Raw genomic sequence first — 16,468 nt, 5'->3', positions numbered from 1 at the left:
ATAAAAGAAAGATTTAAAGAATGAGTATTTTAAAGATCTACACACACACACACACACACACACACACACACACACACACACACACACACACGCACACAGACTTAAAGTCCATCCTCAAAGAAAACCCTATCAGACTTCATTATACAGCTTCGTCAGAGGTGGGCCCATGACTTCTTGCAGTCATAGTAAGTTCTCAGTCAAACAAGTTGACATTTGGTGTTATTCAGCCCAGAAGACTGAGGACATAAAAGGTGGAAAATAATTACTGTGTGCGAGAGAGCCAGAGAGGAGGTGAACATTGCAGCCATGGCAAGTGGTTTCTCCTCTACCTTGTCCCAGGCAATTTATCATCTATTATTTATTTATTTTTAAAATAAAGTTCCTATAACCCCCTTATACTTAATACATGGTCCTGTGATGTTCCACTGCACTGGCTCCAGTGAAGGTGATCGGTCAGCTAAAGAAACTCTGTTTGTCTTGTTTCTATCCATATAGTCTGATGTTGACATCAAACTTACATTGTATTCACTACAGGCCTGTTTAAATTCTAAGCAGGCAAAACGTTAGTATACACTTATTCAGGATTGGGCTTGAACTCTGCCAGAAGAAGATTGAAGGACCATGATGCTACACTGTGGATGAATTAAAGTATATTTGGGTCTTAGAACAGAAACGTTTAAAATATATATATATATTTATTGTTTTTGTGTGTTGGTGTCCTCAAAGGTCTGCAGTAGAGATGAGCGAATTGAACTTGGCGAAGTGGAATTCGTTTCGAATATTAGGAAAAATTCGATTCGCATTGAATCCAAATTTTAGCAAACTTCGGATGCACGTATCGAATTTTCCCCGATCAGCCGGCAAAAGTGTCACTGCAGAGAGCTCCGCTATTTCTGACAGTTCTCTGACAGTTCTGACAGTTCATTTACAGCGGTTGAAACATTGTATCTATTTGTTTCCATTTAGGATACAGATGTTTTTATTCGGAAATAAATAGATACAATGTTTCAACCGCTGTAAATGTGAAGGAACTGTCAGAGAACTGTCAGAAATAGCGGACCTCTCTGCAGATACACTTTTTGCTGTACTGGAATTCTTCTTCTTTTCATTCTTCTTCTTCTTTTCATTCTTCTTCTTCTTCTTTTCATTCTTCTTTTCATTCTTCTTCTTCTTCTTTTCATTCTTCTTCTTCTTCTTTTCATTCTTCTTTTCATTCTTCTTCTTCTTCTTTTCATTCTTCTTCTTCTTCTTTTCATTCTTCTTTTCATTCTTCTTCTTCTTCTTTTCATTCTTCTTCTTTTCATTCTTCTTCTTCTTTTCATTCTTCTTCTTCTTTTCATTCTTCTTTTCATTCTTCTTCTTCTTCTTTTCATTCTTCTTCTTTTTCTTTTCATTCTTCTTTTCATTCTTCTCATTCTTCTTTTAATTCTTCTTTTCATTCTTCTTCTCATTCTTCTTTTCATTCTTCTTCTTCTTCTTTTCATTCTTCTTCTTTTCATTCTTCTTCTTTTCATTCTTCTTCTTCTTCTTTTCATTCTTCTTTTCATTCTTCTTCTTCTTCTTTTCATTCTTCTTCTTCTTCTTTTCATTCTTCTTTTCATTCTTCTTCTTCTTCTTTTCATTCTTCTTCTTCTTCTTTTCATTCTTCTTCTTCTTCTTTTCATTCTTCTTCTTCTTCTTCTTTTCATTCTTCTTCTTTTCATTCTTCTTTTCATTCTTCTTCTTCTTCTTTTCATTCTTCTTCTTCTTCTTTTCATTCTTCTTTTCATTCTTCTCATTCTTCTTTTCATTCTTCTTCTTTTCATTCTTCTTCTTCTTCTTTTAATTCTTCTTCCTCTTCTTTTCATTCTTCTTTTCATTCTTCTTCTTCTTCTTTTCATTCTTCTTCTTCTTTTCATTCTTCTTTTCATTCTTCTTCTTTTCATTCTTCTTCTTCTTCTTTTCATTCTTCTTTTCATTCTTCTTCTTTTCATTCTTCTTTTCATTCTTCTTCTTCTTCTTTTCATTCTTCTTCTTCTTCTTTTCATTCTTCTTTTCATTCTTCTCATTCTTCTTTTCATTCTTCTTTTCATTCTTCTTTTCATTCTTCTTCTCATTCTTCTTTTCATTCTTCTTCTTCTCATTCTTCTTTTCATTCTTCTCATTCTTCTTTTAATTCTTCTTTTCATTCTTCTTTTCATTCTTCTTCTTCTTTTCATTCTTCTTCTTCTTTTCATTCTTCTTTTCATTCTTCTTCTTCTTCTTTTCATTCTTCTTCTTCTTCTTTTCATTCTTCTTTTCATTCTTCTTCTTCTTCTTCTTCTTCGTCGTGCCCCGTGACTGCCCAAATGAGTGAAGTGTGCGGTGATTCTAAGATCGACGGCACTCATCTGCATGTCATACTGACTGACAGTATTATTTCTCTTCCCCAGCAGACTCCAAGGGCATTTAAATTAAAGGTACAGTGTTCTGCACTAATATAAAGGCTCTCTGAAGCCTAGAAACCCTTTTAATAAGTTAAATTCGCGGCGAATAAATTCGCATCAAATCGAATTTCTCCCGCAAATTCGGCGAATCAGCCGAATCGAATTTTTGAATAATTCGCTCATCTCTAGTCTGCAGCATGGAGCCGGGAGAACAAAGTGGTCACCCAAAAAACAACGTGGGGTATGAATGTAGTAACTTACATTCAGCAAAGTCCCTGTAACACAACTGGGTAGAACATGCAACCTCGGGGGTCCTGTTAACTTTTTCATAGTTGCTGTGGAATATTTAAGTAAAATAAGGATTTATGAAGGGGTATATACAATATATATATATATATATATATATATATATATATACACACACACACACGTAAATCTCCAAGGAAAATCTTTTTAAGCTTCCACTGTGAATGCAGAGTGCCATGCTGGTTCTCCACCATGGGTGAGCCTGTGACATCCTGCACTCATAGTATGTCCTCAGTATTTCCTCACCTAGTAGCTAAAGGTTCTGTGTACAGCAGCTCCATATGTGCAACCAAGAATGGTTGCACATATCTGTATAATGGTATAGATGGTACTTGCATAAACCTGTGCTTATGCAAGTGTAAATCTTGATTGCAGACTGTTGGCATACAGCCATTCATGTCTATGTGTTGGCTTTATAAAGCAACTTTGGCTCCAGGGCAGGAAAATATACCCAAACTTTCAGTATCATGGCCCCAGGCAAGCATGTGCAGGAGCCCTAACAGGTAAACACTGGAGATCATTGATTCCAGGACCTTCCACTGTGCTGGTATCAGTAAAGGTGATCAGTTAGCTTAAAGAGCTTTGTTTGTTTTGTTGCCATCCATGGGGTTGACATCATCAAACCTACACTGTATTCACTACAGGACTATTGAATGCTAGCCAAGCAAATCGACAGTGTCCATGTAAGGGACAGGATAGGACATGGACATTGCCAGAAGTACCCTCCCCACACCAAGGATGCAGGACTGGGATGCTGGACTGTGGAAAAATTAAAGTATATGCGGGTTTTAGAACAGAAACTCTATAGAGGTAAACACTAGTGCATGTTGTCCTGCCCAGAAGTCCAGCCAGTATATTATATAGATATTTATGACGATTAAATTTCACAAACCTGTTACATTCATTGTAGTCCCTGTTAAATAATTGAATGAAATAATTATTGAAATAATAAGTCCACACACAGTTAAATATGACAACAAAAGCTTAGATATTAAATGGGCACATTTTAAACAAGATCTAAAATTTACTAATCTATTGCATTCATTGTAGCTGCTGAGGAATAGTTGAATAAATAAATTAATTCATAAATAAGTACTTCAGAAATACATAATATAATAAATAAAATTACCATATTACATGCAGTTTAAAAAAAGAATAAAAATATTTACTAACCTGTTACATTCATTGTGGTTGCTGAGGAATATTTGAATAAATAAAATAATTCACAAATGAGTACTACACACATATACAAGTGTATAAAAGAAAAGATTACCATATTACATGTATTTAAAAAAAAAGATGAAAAAACTGTACTAACCTGTTACATTGTTTGTAGTTGCTGTGGAATAATTAAATAAATAAATGCTTTGATAAATAAGTATTGTAAAAATGTATAAAACTCACAAGCATAAACACACACAAACGCACACACACATGTAAATTCCATCTCCAAAGTAAGGCTAGAGAGTTTAGTAAGGCTTTTCAAAGATTGTGAGATTTGTCCAAAAAAGATATTAGTCCCTCAGAGTGTGGAGTGTTTAAACAGCGATCTTTGAATGGGGATAAATGTATTGGGTGGCTGGTGCATATCTTGATGAGGGTGCTAATATAAAATGTATTCTAAAGATATTGGAAGATTTTCATTTGGGGAATCTTCCAGTGCTCCTTAAGGTACTGGAAGAATTTAATATCATTCATCTTTAGAAGACTTTAAACATATGTTATGCCCCTCATGAACCATCAGAAGGTCAGGGAATTATTTTAAGCAGGAATTAGTGAGGGGTTGTGGAGGATACCTAATAGTGGTATATGGGATAATATAACGTTCCTGGACTATTTGTTCAAGTTCCCAATAACTACATTGCTTCAGGGATTGTTTTAGAGTGGGATCTGGTATGGGGGGGGGGGTCTACGTTTCAGAGGAATCCAGTTATTACATTGTAGAAGGAAATTGGTGTGCTCCGTATGATATTCTGGTGCATATAGGTTATCTGTGTGTAGAGATGCTAGAGGCACTATATAGACCACAGTGTAATACTTCCTCAGGTTTCAGACACTAATTTCACAAGTCAGTTTGCGGTGGTATAAGACTTCAGAAGCCAATCTCAGCCTTGGAAGGTAATTAATTTTAATGATATGTATTCTGCCAAACCACAATATTGAGAGGGTATGTCAGGCAGTTAGAAGGTCTGAGAATTCCTTGAAAAGGGATGGATAGTTTGCTTTATATAATGAGTCTAAGAGATAGGTATGTATGTAAATAGGGAGTGGTATGTATACCCAATAGGTTAGAGTAGTGGGCCAAATGAGTTTGTAGTTCATATGGAGTTACTGGAGGAGTTTGGATTTATGGGTTGAATTTAGCTGCTTTGATTTAGCTTAATTAAAATTAGGTCCTGAGAGGGTGTTAAATAGGGTAGACAGGCCCTTAAAGTCTGGTATGAATTTAAAAACTGACATGCGGTCCACCTCAAATTCTATACCATATCAATTTCAAAGGGGAACCCCACTTAAAAATCAAGAAAAAAAGAGTGGTGCCTCCCCTAGAAATCCACATCAGACCCTTAGGGGATGGAGCCATTACAAGGCCACATCCCTGAACCTGGTGGGGGTACCTTGTTGATGAGGACATTAAAAATATGGTAGATCCCTAGTTATTGTCCTTCCCTCTATGTGAATGAATAAGGGGTACACAGTACCCCTACTCAATCACAAAAAAAGAAAAGTAAATTAAAACACACTACATTTTTGACAAGTCCTATAATAATAATAAAAAAATAAATAAATAAATTAAACTCCACCATCAGTCATGTCATCCAGCGCCCTGCGCACTCCCAGTACATATGTCGGTGTCTCGCAGAAAGGTCTCGATTTCCCCTTGCAATTGGGACTTTTTCCAATCATGTGACTGATGTGACAGCAAATCACGGTGGCCACATGACTCTAAATCCCCGCCCCACCTCCTGGCGTCTGAAACCCCTTAAAGGGCCAGGAAGCGCCTGTGTGAAGAGGTTAACATTCAACTCCCATTAACTTCAATGGGGTTTGGATTTGGAAACCAAACTTCAGTCATGTTTGCCAAACCTGCCTCAAACTGAACCAAGGTATGTTTGGCTCATTCCTAGATGGAAAGTTGACTTCTTGGGCAGTCTACCACACCTGAAAAGTCTATTTTGTGATCTGTGAAACCACAAAATTTCATCCTAAGAAATATTCCAGGTGACATATTTTGTTTTTCCTCTTGTCCATATCAACATCTGGCCTTAAGTACCACCAGGGACAAATCTCAGCTTTAGCCATTCTATTTAAGAAACAATTGGCTATTTCCTAGGTAAGGTCTCATAACCTCTGGGCTGTGCAACCAGCAAGAGTTTATATTGAATACTATATCCTGCACAAGCTTTTTAAAAATGACCTTAAACTCTCTCTCTCTTTCTATATATATATAGATACAAAACTATATAGTTGATGACTGCATATACTGACCTGTTGTTTCAGAAGTAGCTGGGCTTGTTGTAACTGTGGTATAACAAATATCATGTAGAAATCAATGATACTGCTTGAAAGTGTTAAGACGATGCAGAGAAAAGAGATGAATAGATAGACAGGCAGACAGAGAAAGAAAAAGAAAAGATCAGATCTCTGGGGTTGATTTACTAAAACTGGAGAGTGTAACATCTGGTGAAACTCTGCATAGAAACCAATCAGCTTCCAGATTTTATTGTCAAAGCTGAAGTTAAAAGCTGATTGGCTACCATACACAGCTGCACCAGATTTAACACTCTCCAGTTTTAGCAAATCATCCCCACTGTGTTTACTTACTTGTTGCAGAAGTAGTTGGACTCGTAACTGTGGGTTATAAATCAGATATAGAAGTAAATTATTCTATGTAAAAAAATGTTAATATGATGCAGAAAAAGCAGACAGAGAGATAAATAATAGCAGATAGATGCAATGTTTTATAGATCACTGTGCTTACTGACCTGGTGTTTCAGAAGTAGTTAGATTTGTTGTAAGTATAGGATTAGAAATCGGATAAAGAAATCAGTGATATTGTGTAAAAATGTTCAGAAAATGCAGAAAAAAAAGTTAGATAGATAGATCACTCGATCTGTGAGGTTTAATTTGAGAGTGCAAAATCAGGCTCATTTCTACATAGAAACCAATCAGCTTCTAACCTCAGCTTGTTCAATTAAGCTTTGGCAATAAAACCTGGAAGCTGATTGGTTGCTATGCAGAAGTGAGCCTGATTTTGCACTCTCCAGCTTTAGTAAATAATCCCCATTCTGTTCACCAACAAGTAATTGGGGTTATTGTACTTGTGGGATATAAAAGTACTGATAAATCAGATGTAAAAGTAAATGATACTATGTAAAAATTAAGATAGATAGATAGATAGATAGATAGATAGATAGATAGATAGATCAGATTCTGTAGATACTGACCTGTTGTTTCAGAAGTGGATGAGATTGTTGTAACTGTGGGATAATAAATCAAACATGGCAATTGATGATACTGCTTAAAAAATGCTAAGAAGATGCTTAAAAAGGTGGATAGATAGATAGATAGATAGATAGATCGATCAGATAGATCCTGGCCCCTGAGCTCTGTGCACTACTTAATTCTGACCTGTGAACTTTGTGAGTTACCTAATCCTGTGCCATGAACTCTGTGTGTTACTTAATGCTGACCCCTTTGTTCTGTGTGTTACATAATCCTGAGCCCTGAACTCTATGTGTTATGAAATCATGACCCCTGAACTCTATGTTACTTAATCTTGACCCCTTTATTCTATGTGTTACCTAATCCTGAGCCCTAAACTCTGTGTGTTATGAAATCATGACCCCTGAACTCTATCCGTTAGTTAATCCTGACCCCTTTATTCTGTGTGTTACCTAATCCTGAGCCCTGAACTCTATGTGTTATGAAATCATGACCCCTGAACTCTATGTGTTACTTAATCCTGACCCCTTTATTCTGTGTGTTACCTAATCCTGAGCCCTGAACTCTATGTGTTATGAAATCATGACCCCTGAACTCTGTGTTACTTAATCCTGACCCCCAAAACTCTGTGTGTTACTTCATCCTGAACCTTGGACTTTATGCATTACTTATCCTGGACACTGTTACTACTCCTGACCTTAGAACTCTGTGCGATACTTAAAACAACAAACAAAAATTCTCAGCTCACTTACCAGCCAGCCTGCAACAAACCAAATTACCCTAACAGTTCACATTAAAACAAAGGATTTACTTTGCACACATTTGCAAATATATGTGTAAGCTGCAGAGGCCTCTTCACAGCACCCCAGATATACTGGGATGCCATAAAGTGGCTTCTGCAGCTTATGCATATATTTGCAAATGTGTCCAAACTAAACCCCTTGTTTTAACTTAACTTCGGCAGAGTAATTCAATTTGTTGCAGACTGGCTGGTAAGTGAGTTGGGGGATTTTTGTTTGTTGTTTTTTGACATGCATTTCTCTTCCATGTGCTCCTTGCTGCAAAGACCAGTTATAGATTGGGGTGGTTACTATTTGTCTGTACTGTTGGTAAATTAGTGAGGGGAAGCACTGTATGCCTTCCCTACCATTGTGCTATTTTTGTGTGTCCAGTGCGTTCCTACGCCTTCAAGGAGGGGTGGGCTCCCTCCAGGCATACCTGCCCTTAATCTATGCATTTATATATGTATTCCAACTTTGGAGACTCTCAAAATGTATAGCGTTAGGGCTGCAGATATACTGGGGTGCAGTGAAGTGGGCTCTGCAGCTTATGCATATATTTGCAAATGTGTGCAAAACTAAACATATGGTTTTAAGGCGACTTGTTCGACAGGGTCATTCGGTTTGTTGCAGGCTGGCTGGTATGTGAGCTGGGAATTTTTGTTTGTTGTTTTTTGCCATGTGCTGCCCTTCTGTGTACTTCTGCCTGTCTGTTCTTTGTCTTGCTTAATCCTGACCCTGTGCGTTACTTAATGCTAACCCTTGAACTCTGTGTGCTACTTCATTCTGATCTTTGAACTTAGTGCGTAACCTGATCTTGACTCCTGAACACTGCATTACTTAATCCTGATCTCTGAATGTCTATGTTTTACACATTCTTGACCCATATCAGCATAGGCTCAGGTTTAATTTACCATTTAACCATTTAAGCTCTGCCCACTGTAACAGCAATTTGGCTGCACCTACAATTTTTGGTGCACCCTACACCTCAATATTTCACATCTGGCCATCTTTTTGCCAGTTTAACAAATTGGGCATGGCTTTGTGGGTGTGTTAAGTAGGGTTCTCTCAGATTTAAATTTTGAAAATTTGGTAACTTCAGTTTAATGACCTCTTGTTTCATAAGTGTAACCAGAACCACTGTTATTAGAATGTTCAGGCTTTACAATGCATTATTATGGTGAACTTCCGGAGTGAGAAAAAAGGAAGGTCATGTGTGTAACGGAACCGAACCCCAACTGCAGTAGGGTATTTCCGTTAGACTCCCGCTTCCCTGTCCGAACACCAAGCACAGACCCCACCGCTGACCCTACAAGACTAGAGACCACCAGACTTGAAGGAAACCAGGAAATAGACTCCTTTATTTTAACACAGAGACAAGATATAGACACAGGGTGGGGCAATACACACCCAGTAACAAGAAACACATCAACAGGAAGTCCCATCAGGGGGAAGGGCTGCTGGAAACACCCCCCACCAAGCCAATACACAAACACATAGGTCCCATAATAGTTTTCTCCCAAGTAAGACACACAATAGAACAATGGGATACAACCACATGGCATTAAACAATGAACAACCCCCACCTATGTATGTCTACAAAATATCAGGACATTTCAACCTGCACCCCTAATAGGCATAGGGTGACTTACACATAAGAGGGATATGGGGAGCTGAGATGGGGTCTCCTCACTTCTCCAAAGTGAGCTGTGTTCTATGGGCCCCCCACCCAAAGTGACTCCCGTCACAATGTATTAGAGAGAGAGAGCCGGGGAGTCTGGATTACTTTGTTCTGCACTGGCTTCGGGACCTACACGTCCTGTAGAGTGGAGAGATCAGCTGCAGGCTACTGGACTGAGACAGAGACAAAGTGGTTTCCTGCTACAGAAAATCTTTGCACTGAGGTCTATCGCTGTTGCCGCCAGAGGAACCAGAGTGCCAAACCCAGTCCAGCTGACCACTGCTGCTGCTACACAGCGTTCCATTAGGTTCACCAAAATCCACCACTTTTCAGAGAGTTGTTGGAAGCCACCTGAGATCCAATACCAACTTAAAGGGGACCCCCCCCATGTGAACAAGGAAGCTTGATTCTACAAGTATTTAGGAGCTGTTAAATGGACTATTAATCGATTAGTTCTTTCAAGAAGGCCTGGGCTTAGCTCTCTCAACCCAAGTGCCCATAGGCAACGTAGCCCTGATCTGCATTGGCACCAGTCTATTGTTACCTTATGCTGTTCATTTAGTGAGAAGAGCTATGGTTTATGCTGGTTTGATATGAACTTAAGGTAGCACTCTAACCATATCAAGTAACATCCTAATATATCATATTCTGAAAAGAGACCCTCACTGTTGTATTTTGCTTGTCTGAACATTATTTAACAATATACTTTGTTAGTTTACCACAAGGTCTCAGGTGTAATTTCAGGGAGACTCCAAGGTATTAACAAAAGCTGTTCATCTCTACCTATTGTTGTGCATACCAGAGGAGTCAGTGGTACTGAGGTCTTTATCAAGGTCAAGGTGAGAACAGAGGACTCATCATAACCAGTGGCGGGAGTAGCGCTACGTAAGATAGATAGATAGATAGATAGATAGATAGATAGGTAAACAGTTACTTTAGATAGATGCAGATATGTTTTAGAGATTACAGTGTTTACTGACCTGTTGTTTCAGTAGTTGTGCTTGTTGTAGCTGTGGGATGACAGATCATATTAACACGTTAATGATACTGTGGGAAAATGTTAAAAAAGATGAAGCATAAACAAAATAAATAGATAGATAGATAGATAGATAGATAGATAGATAATACCAACCAAGGAAAAGACTGACCACTTACCTTCACGCAGCCTGCACTGCCACAACTCTGCTCTATTCAAGATAACATGCTCCATTGAAACCCGCTGGGAAACAAACACCTCTGAAAGCGCCAATCGCCTTGGTTCCCCGCAGCTCTAAGTCTAGGTTCATGCGTGCACATCGTGAAAACAGCAACTTATTCATTTAAATAGGCAGCTATACCCATGAGAAATGCAAGGAAAGAAGTCCCCGCATCTTTTTTAAAAATGCGTTGCATGGAGCATTGTGACAACAGGGGAATTTTGCTGATGCGTGGAGGTGCCTTTAAGAATGAGTGGCACCCTGTTATTTACTAAAGAGGAGCACGTTTTTGTGCAGATCAGGAACGCAGGCAATTATGCATGGATTCCTGACCTGCATGTATGTGAACCTAGCCTCAGTCTTGGTTTCAGTTTTTGTATGCATGGGCCCTAATCATAGCACACTTTGCTTCATGGCACACAGAAGCCTTCCTGTGCACCAGTAATTCCCTAGAAAGCAGGCATAAATAAAGTGTTACTAAGCCCACAACAGTAAAATCAATCTGTGTATGCAGTAAAGCATGCTTGTTATTCTCACTGTGGAACTTAAGGGGTTAATCCTCTGCATTATGTAAAACCGCTGTTTGATACTGTCTTCTCTGATCCTCCCTTCTTCCAGTGCCCCCCTCTTATCTCCTGATAAGACATATTGAGTGTAGTCACTCTGCTCATGCTCAGTTTGGTGTGTAGTGCTAGAGAGGTTTTTTTTTTCTTGGGAGAGTGCATGTGATCATCACAGGGCCAATCAGCACTGTCCAGACAGAGGTCAGGGGTTCTGCATCCTCCTAGAGCAAAATGAAAACTCCACCTTCAAGCTTTAACATGTACTCTGCTGGACACTGATAGAAGTCACAAGACTGCTCTAACTGCTGATGAGAAAACGTATTTAGCAGTTTATGACTAGAGATGAGCGAATTATTCAAAAATTCGATTCGGCTGATTCGCCGAATTTGCGGGAGAAATTCGATTCGATGCAAATTTATTCGCCGCGAATTTAACTTATTAAAAGGGTTTCTAGGCTTCAGAGAGCCTTTATATTAGTGCAGAACACTGTACCTTTAATTTAAATGCCCTTGGAGTCTGCTGGGGAAGAGAAATAATACTGTCAGTCAGTATGACATGCAGATGAGTGCCGTCGATCTTAGAATCACCGCACACTTCACTCATTTGGGCAGTCACGGGGCACGACGAAGAAGAAGAAGAGGAATGAAAAGAAGAATGAAAAGAAGAAGAAGAAGAATGAAAAGAAGTAGAATGAAAAGAAGAAGAAGAAGAATGAAAAGAAGAATGAAAAGAAGAAGAAGAAGAATGAAAAGAAGAAGAAGAATGAAAAGAAGAATGAAAAGAAGAAGAATAAGAATGAAAAGAAGAAGAAGAATGAAAAGAAGAAGAAGAAGAATGAAAAGAAGAATGAGAAGAAGAATGAAAAGAAGAATGAAAAGAAGAATGAGAAGAATGAAAAGAAGAATGAAAAGAAGAAGAAGAAGAAGAATGAAAAGAAGAATGAAAAGAAGAATGAGAAGAATGAAAAGAAGAATGAAAAGAAGAAGAAGAAGAATGAAAAGAAGAAGAAGAAGAATGAAAAGAAGAATGAAAAGAAGAAGAAGAAGAATGAAAAGAAGAAGAAGAAGAATGAAAAGAAGAACGAAAAGAAGAAGAAGAATGAAAAGAAGAAGAAGAAGAATGAAAAGAAGAATGAAAAGAAGAAGAAGAAGAATGAAAAGAAGAAGAAGAAGAATGAAAAGAAGAATGAAAAGAAGAAGAAGAAGAATGAAAAGAAGAAGAAGAAGAAGAAGAAGAATGAAAAGAAGAATGAAAAGAAGAAGAAGAAGAATGAAAAGAAGAAGAAGAAGAATGAAAAGAAGAATGAGAAAAAGAATGAAAAGAAGAATGAAAAGAAGAATGAGAAGAATGAAAAGAAGAATGAAAAGAAGAAGAAGAATGAAAAGAAGAATGAGAAGAAGAATGAAAAGAAGAATGAAAAGAAGAATGAGAAGAATGAAAAGAAGAATGAAAAGAAGAAGAAGAAGAATGAAAAGAAGAATGAAAAGAAAAAGAAGAAGAATGAAAAGAAGAAGAAGAAGAATGAAAAGAAGAATGAAAAGAAGAAGAATGAAAAGAAGAAGAAGAAGAATGAAAAGAAGAAGAAGAAGAAGAATGAAAAGAAGAATGAAAAGAAGAAGAAGAAGAATGAAAAGAAGAAGAAGAAGAATGAAAAGAAGAATGAAAAGAAGAAGAAGAAGAATGAAAAGAAGAAGAACAAGAATGAAAAGAAGAATGAAAAGAAGAAGAATGAAAAGAAGAAGAAAAAGAATGAAAAGAAGAAGAAGAAGAAGAATGAAAAGAAGAATGAAAAGAAGAAGAAGAAGAATGAAAAGAAGAATGAAAAGAAGAAGAAGAAGAATGAAAAGAAGAATGAAAAGAAGAAGAAGAAGAATGAAAAGAAGAAGAATGAAAAGAAGAAGAAGAATGAAAAGAAGAATGAAAAGAAGAAGAATGAAAAGAAGAAGAAGAAGAATGAAAAGAAGAATGAAAAGAAGAAGAAGAATGAAAAGAAGAAGTATTCCAGTACAGCAAAAAGTGTATCTGCAGAGAGCTCCGCTATTTCTGACAGTTCTCTGACAGTTCCTTCACATTTACAGCGGTTGAAACATTGTATCTATTTATTTCCGAATAAAAACATCTGTATCCTAAATGGAAACAAATAGATACAATGTTTCAACCGCTGTAAATGAACTGTCAGAACTGTCAGAAATAGCGGAGCTCTCTGCAGTGACACTTTTGCCGGCTGATCGGGAAAAATTCGATTCGTGCACCCGAAGTTTGCTAAAATTCGGATTCGATGCGAATCGAATTTTTCCTGATATTCGAAACTAATTCCACTTCGCCAGGTTCGATTCGCTCATCTCTATTTATGACTGCTAAAATAATTGCATTTCCATGTTCTGTGTACTGTGGGAGACCGGATATATTGAATGCAGGGTCCTGGGTTTAGTAACATTTTAAGATGTACATTTTTTGTTCATACACTCTGCGGCTCTCACTAGTTCCTCTCGCTGACCAACACTTGACTACTGTGTCCTGTTTGAGGTGTTGGTTGGTGGAAGGATCCGATGAGCACTTTGGGAACCAAGGATATTGACACTCCCAGAAGTGTAAGCGTAAGGATTATCATGGTCTTCTATGGAGTAGTGTTGTGGCAGCACAGGTTGCGGAACTAGGAAAGAATGCAGCATCTTCCTTTGCAAGTGTGCCTGCTCATTTTACTTTTTTTTTATGACAGGGTCTTTTTAATGCCCTTGTGAAAGGTTTCATCTATCTCTCTGGATGAATGGAGCTCTCTTTCAGACACATTCGTGAGCACAAGTAGTAAAATCAAATATTATAGAAACTACATTATAGGTATTCTTACTTGGTATGATCTGAGCAGAAATATCTGCAAAATAAAGAAATACATACAATTACAACAGAACAATTACAAGTTAAAACAATAAGGGGTCTATTTATGAAAAATAATTGTTGCTCAAATGTCAGAAGAATACCAAGAAACTGAACGAAATGTCACAATAATTTTTGTAACAGATTAACCGCTTCCCGGACACCCTGTAGCAGAACTACTGCTACAGGGTGGCAGGGCTGTGCAAATCACGTATATATCCCTGCCGGCACCTGGCGATCGCCGAGTATCACTGACAGGGGAGAGACCTGTGTGTAAACAACACAGGTCTCTCTGCTGCCAGCAATAACATGCTGCTGTGTATTTCTCTGGACAGAAGATAAATACACAGCAGTATGTCTCTCCAGTGTCAGAATACCCACCACAGTCATGCAGTCCCGCTATAAGTCACTGATCGCCGCCATTACTAGTATAAAAAAATAAACATTCCAGTATATATACCGTCATTTGTAGATGCTATAACTTTCACATAAACCAATTAATTTACATGTATTGGGATTTTTCTTTTAGCAAAGACATGTGGAAGAATACATTTTGGCCTAAATTTATGACAAAATTAGATTTTTAACATTTTTTACTGGATATGTTTTATAGCAAAAAGTAAAAAAAAATTTTTTTCAAAATTATCGGCCTTTTTTTTGTTTATAGCGCAAAAAATATAAAATGTACAGGTGATCAAATGCCACCAAAAGAAAGCTCAATTTGAGCGAAAAAAAATGCTTGTGTTGTCGTCTTGTCATCCATCTAATGGCCAAAATGTGATATAGTTTTCTGAAATACCTCAGTGTGAAAACTATAATGGCCACAAGATGAATGATCCAAGAATTAAAGTGATAATAAACCTAAAAACATTTTTTTTCTTAATGCATTGCTTGCATTAAAGTAAAACATGTTTTCTATTTGTCTGTGCTCCCCCTTCCTGTGAAGGGGAAGAGAGCAGAAAAGAGATCTGTGCATGACTGCATCTCTTCTCCCCTCTCTTCCTCTTCACAAAGGGACTCCAACAGCAACAGGAGCCATTGGCTCTTGCTACTGTCAATCAAATATATTTAAGAGGAAGTGGGGGGGTGGGGCTAAGTCCTGCTGTGTGTCTATGGAGCGTGGCTCCATAAACACACAAGTCGGGAGTGTGTGTGTCCCTATAGCAAACAACTTGCTATGGAGACACACAAAGAAGAGGGGGAGCCAAGATCGCTGGCGGGGGACTCGAGAAGAAGAGGATCAGGGTCGGTCTATGCAATACCACTGCACAGAGCCAGTGAATATAACATTTTTGTTATGCTAATTGAAAAAAATGTCAGACTTTCGTAACACTTTAATCCCTTATGAAAATTATAGTGACATTTTGCTCAGCTTGCACAAATGATTCAGACATTCATGCAACAAATGTTTTAGTTATATAAAAGTTGTATAAGATATAATATATATTCTGTATATATAGCGGTTGATTTGCTAAAACTGTAGAGTACAAGACCTGGTGCACCTGTGCATGGTAGCCAATCAGCTTCTAACTTGAGATTGTTCAGTTAGGCTTTGGCAACAAAACCTGGAAGATGATTGGTTTCTGTGCAGAGCTGCACCAGATTTTGTACACGCCAGTTTTAGTAAATAAGCCCCATAGTAGTGCTGCCTGGTTAGTATTGAGGTATGTACTCCAATTCCTCCTTTCCTGTTGGGACAGTCACTGATGTGTACAGAGGATGTGTACAAACGTCCATTTCACTTGAAGGACTTTTTGATACATTTAAAGGTTAAAGTGATTGTAAACTCTCATCTTGTAAAACAATCCATTCAGTTTAAAATAGAAATGAACAGCAACACATTAAAACTGTTATAAATACCTCTTTATAAGTGATTACATACTCTCTGTTCTCAGCTGCATAAGAGCTGGGGGAAGAGAAACAGCAGCACACTCATCTTCCCAATGAATGGCTGTACAGGGTGAGGGGAGGGGGACATCTCTGTATCGAGGAACAGGTAGGACCGAGGAGCAGGTTCTGCTGCACAGAAGAGATGAGCGGCCTGCCCAGTATTCTAACACGGCGGTGGGAATACCAGGCCGGGCGCTCCATATTCGCTCCATAAGACGCACAGACATTTTCCCCCATTTTTGGGGTGGAGGGGAAAATGTGTCTTATGGAGCGAAAATTACAGTATATATATATATATATAAATAATTATACAGGATTTATACAGAACCAA

At 37.9% G+C, this 16,468-nt stretch overlaps 1 protein-coding gene across 3 annotated transcripts in view; it reads right to left on the bottom strand.

Annotated features, from left to right (window-relative positions):
• LOC149460351 (uncharacterized) overlaps positions 1-16,468 on the bottom strand; it is a 52,218-nt gene that overhangs the window by 15,211 nt on the left and 20,539 nt on the right. For 2 of the 3 annotated variants that reach the window (XM_089679941.1, XM_089679942.1), the window contains exons 2-9: positions 14,222-14,245; positions 10,595-10,624; positions 7,157-7,189; positions 6,534-6,560; positions 6,198-6,230; positions 4,030-4,050; positions 3,885-3,905; positions 3,604-3,624 (exon numbers count right to left, since the gene is read on the bottom strand). In XM_089679941.1, the coding sequence (XP_089536067.1) occupies positions 3,604-3,624; positions 3,885-3,905; positions 4,030-4,050; positions 6,198-6,230; positions 6,534-6,560; positions 7,157-7,189; positions 10,595-10,624; positions 14,222-14,245 (210 nt within the window). The remainder of the gene's footprint in view (positions 1-3,603; positions 3,625-3,884; positions 3,906-4,029; positions 4,051-6,197; positions 6,231-6,533; positions 6,561-7,156; positions 7,190-10,594; positions 10,625-14,221; positions 14,246-16,468) is intronic. The other variant, XM_089679943.1, reaches the window with a different exon arrangement.

Source organism: Staurois parvus, unplaced genomic scaffold (assembly GCF_062004578.1).
Source record: "Staurois parvus isolate SC_StPar_1 unplaced genomic scaffold, SC_StPar_1.0 ptg000232l, whole genome shotgun sequence".
NCBI lineage: Eukaryota > Metazoa > Chordata > Amphibia > Anura > Ranidae > Staurois > Staurois parvus.
This window is presented reverse-complemented; position numbering and strand designations above follow the sequence as displayed.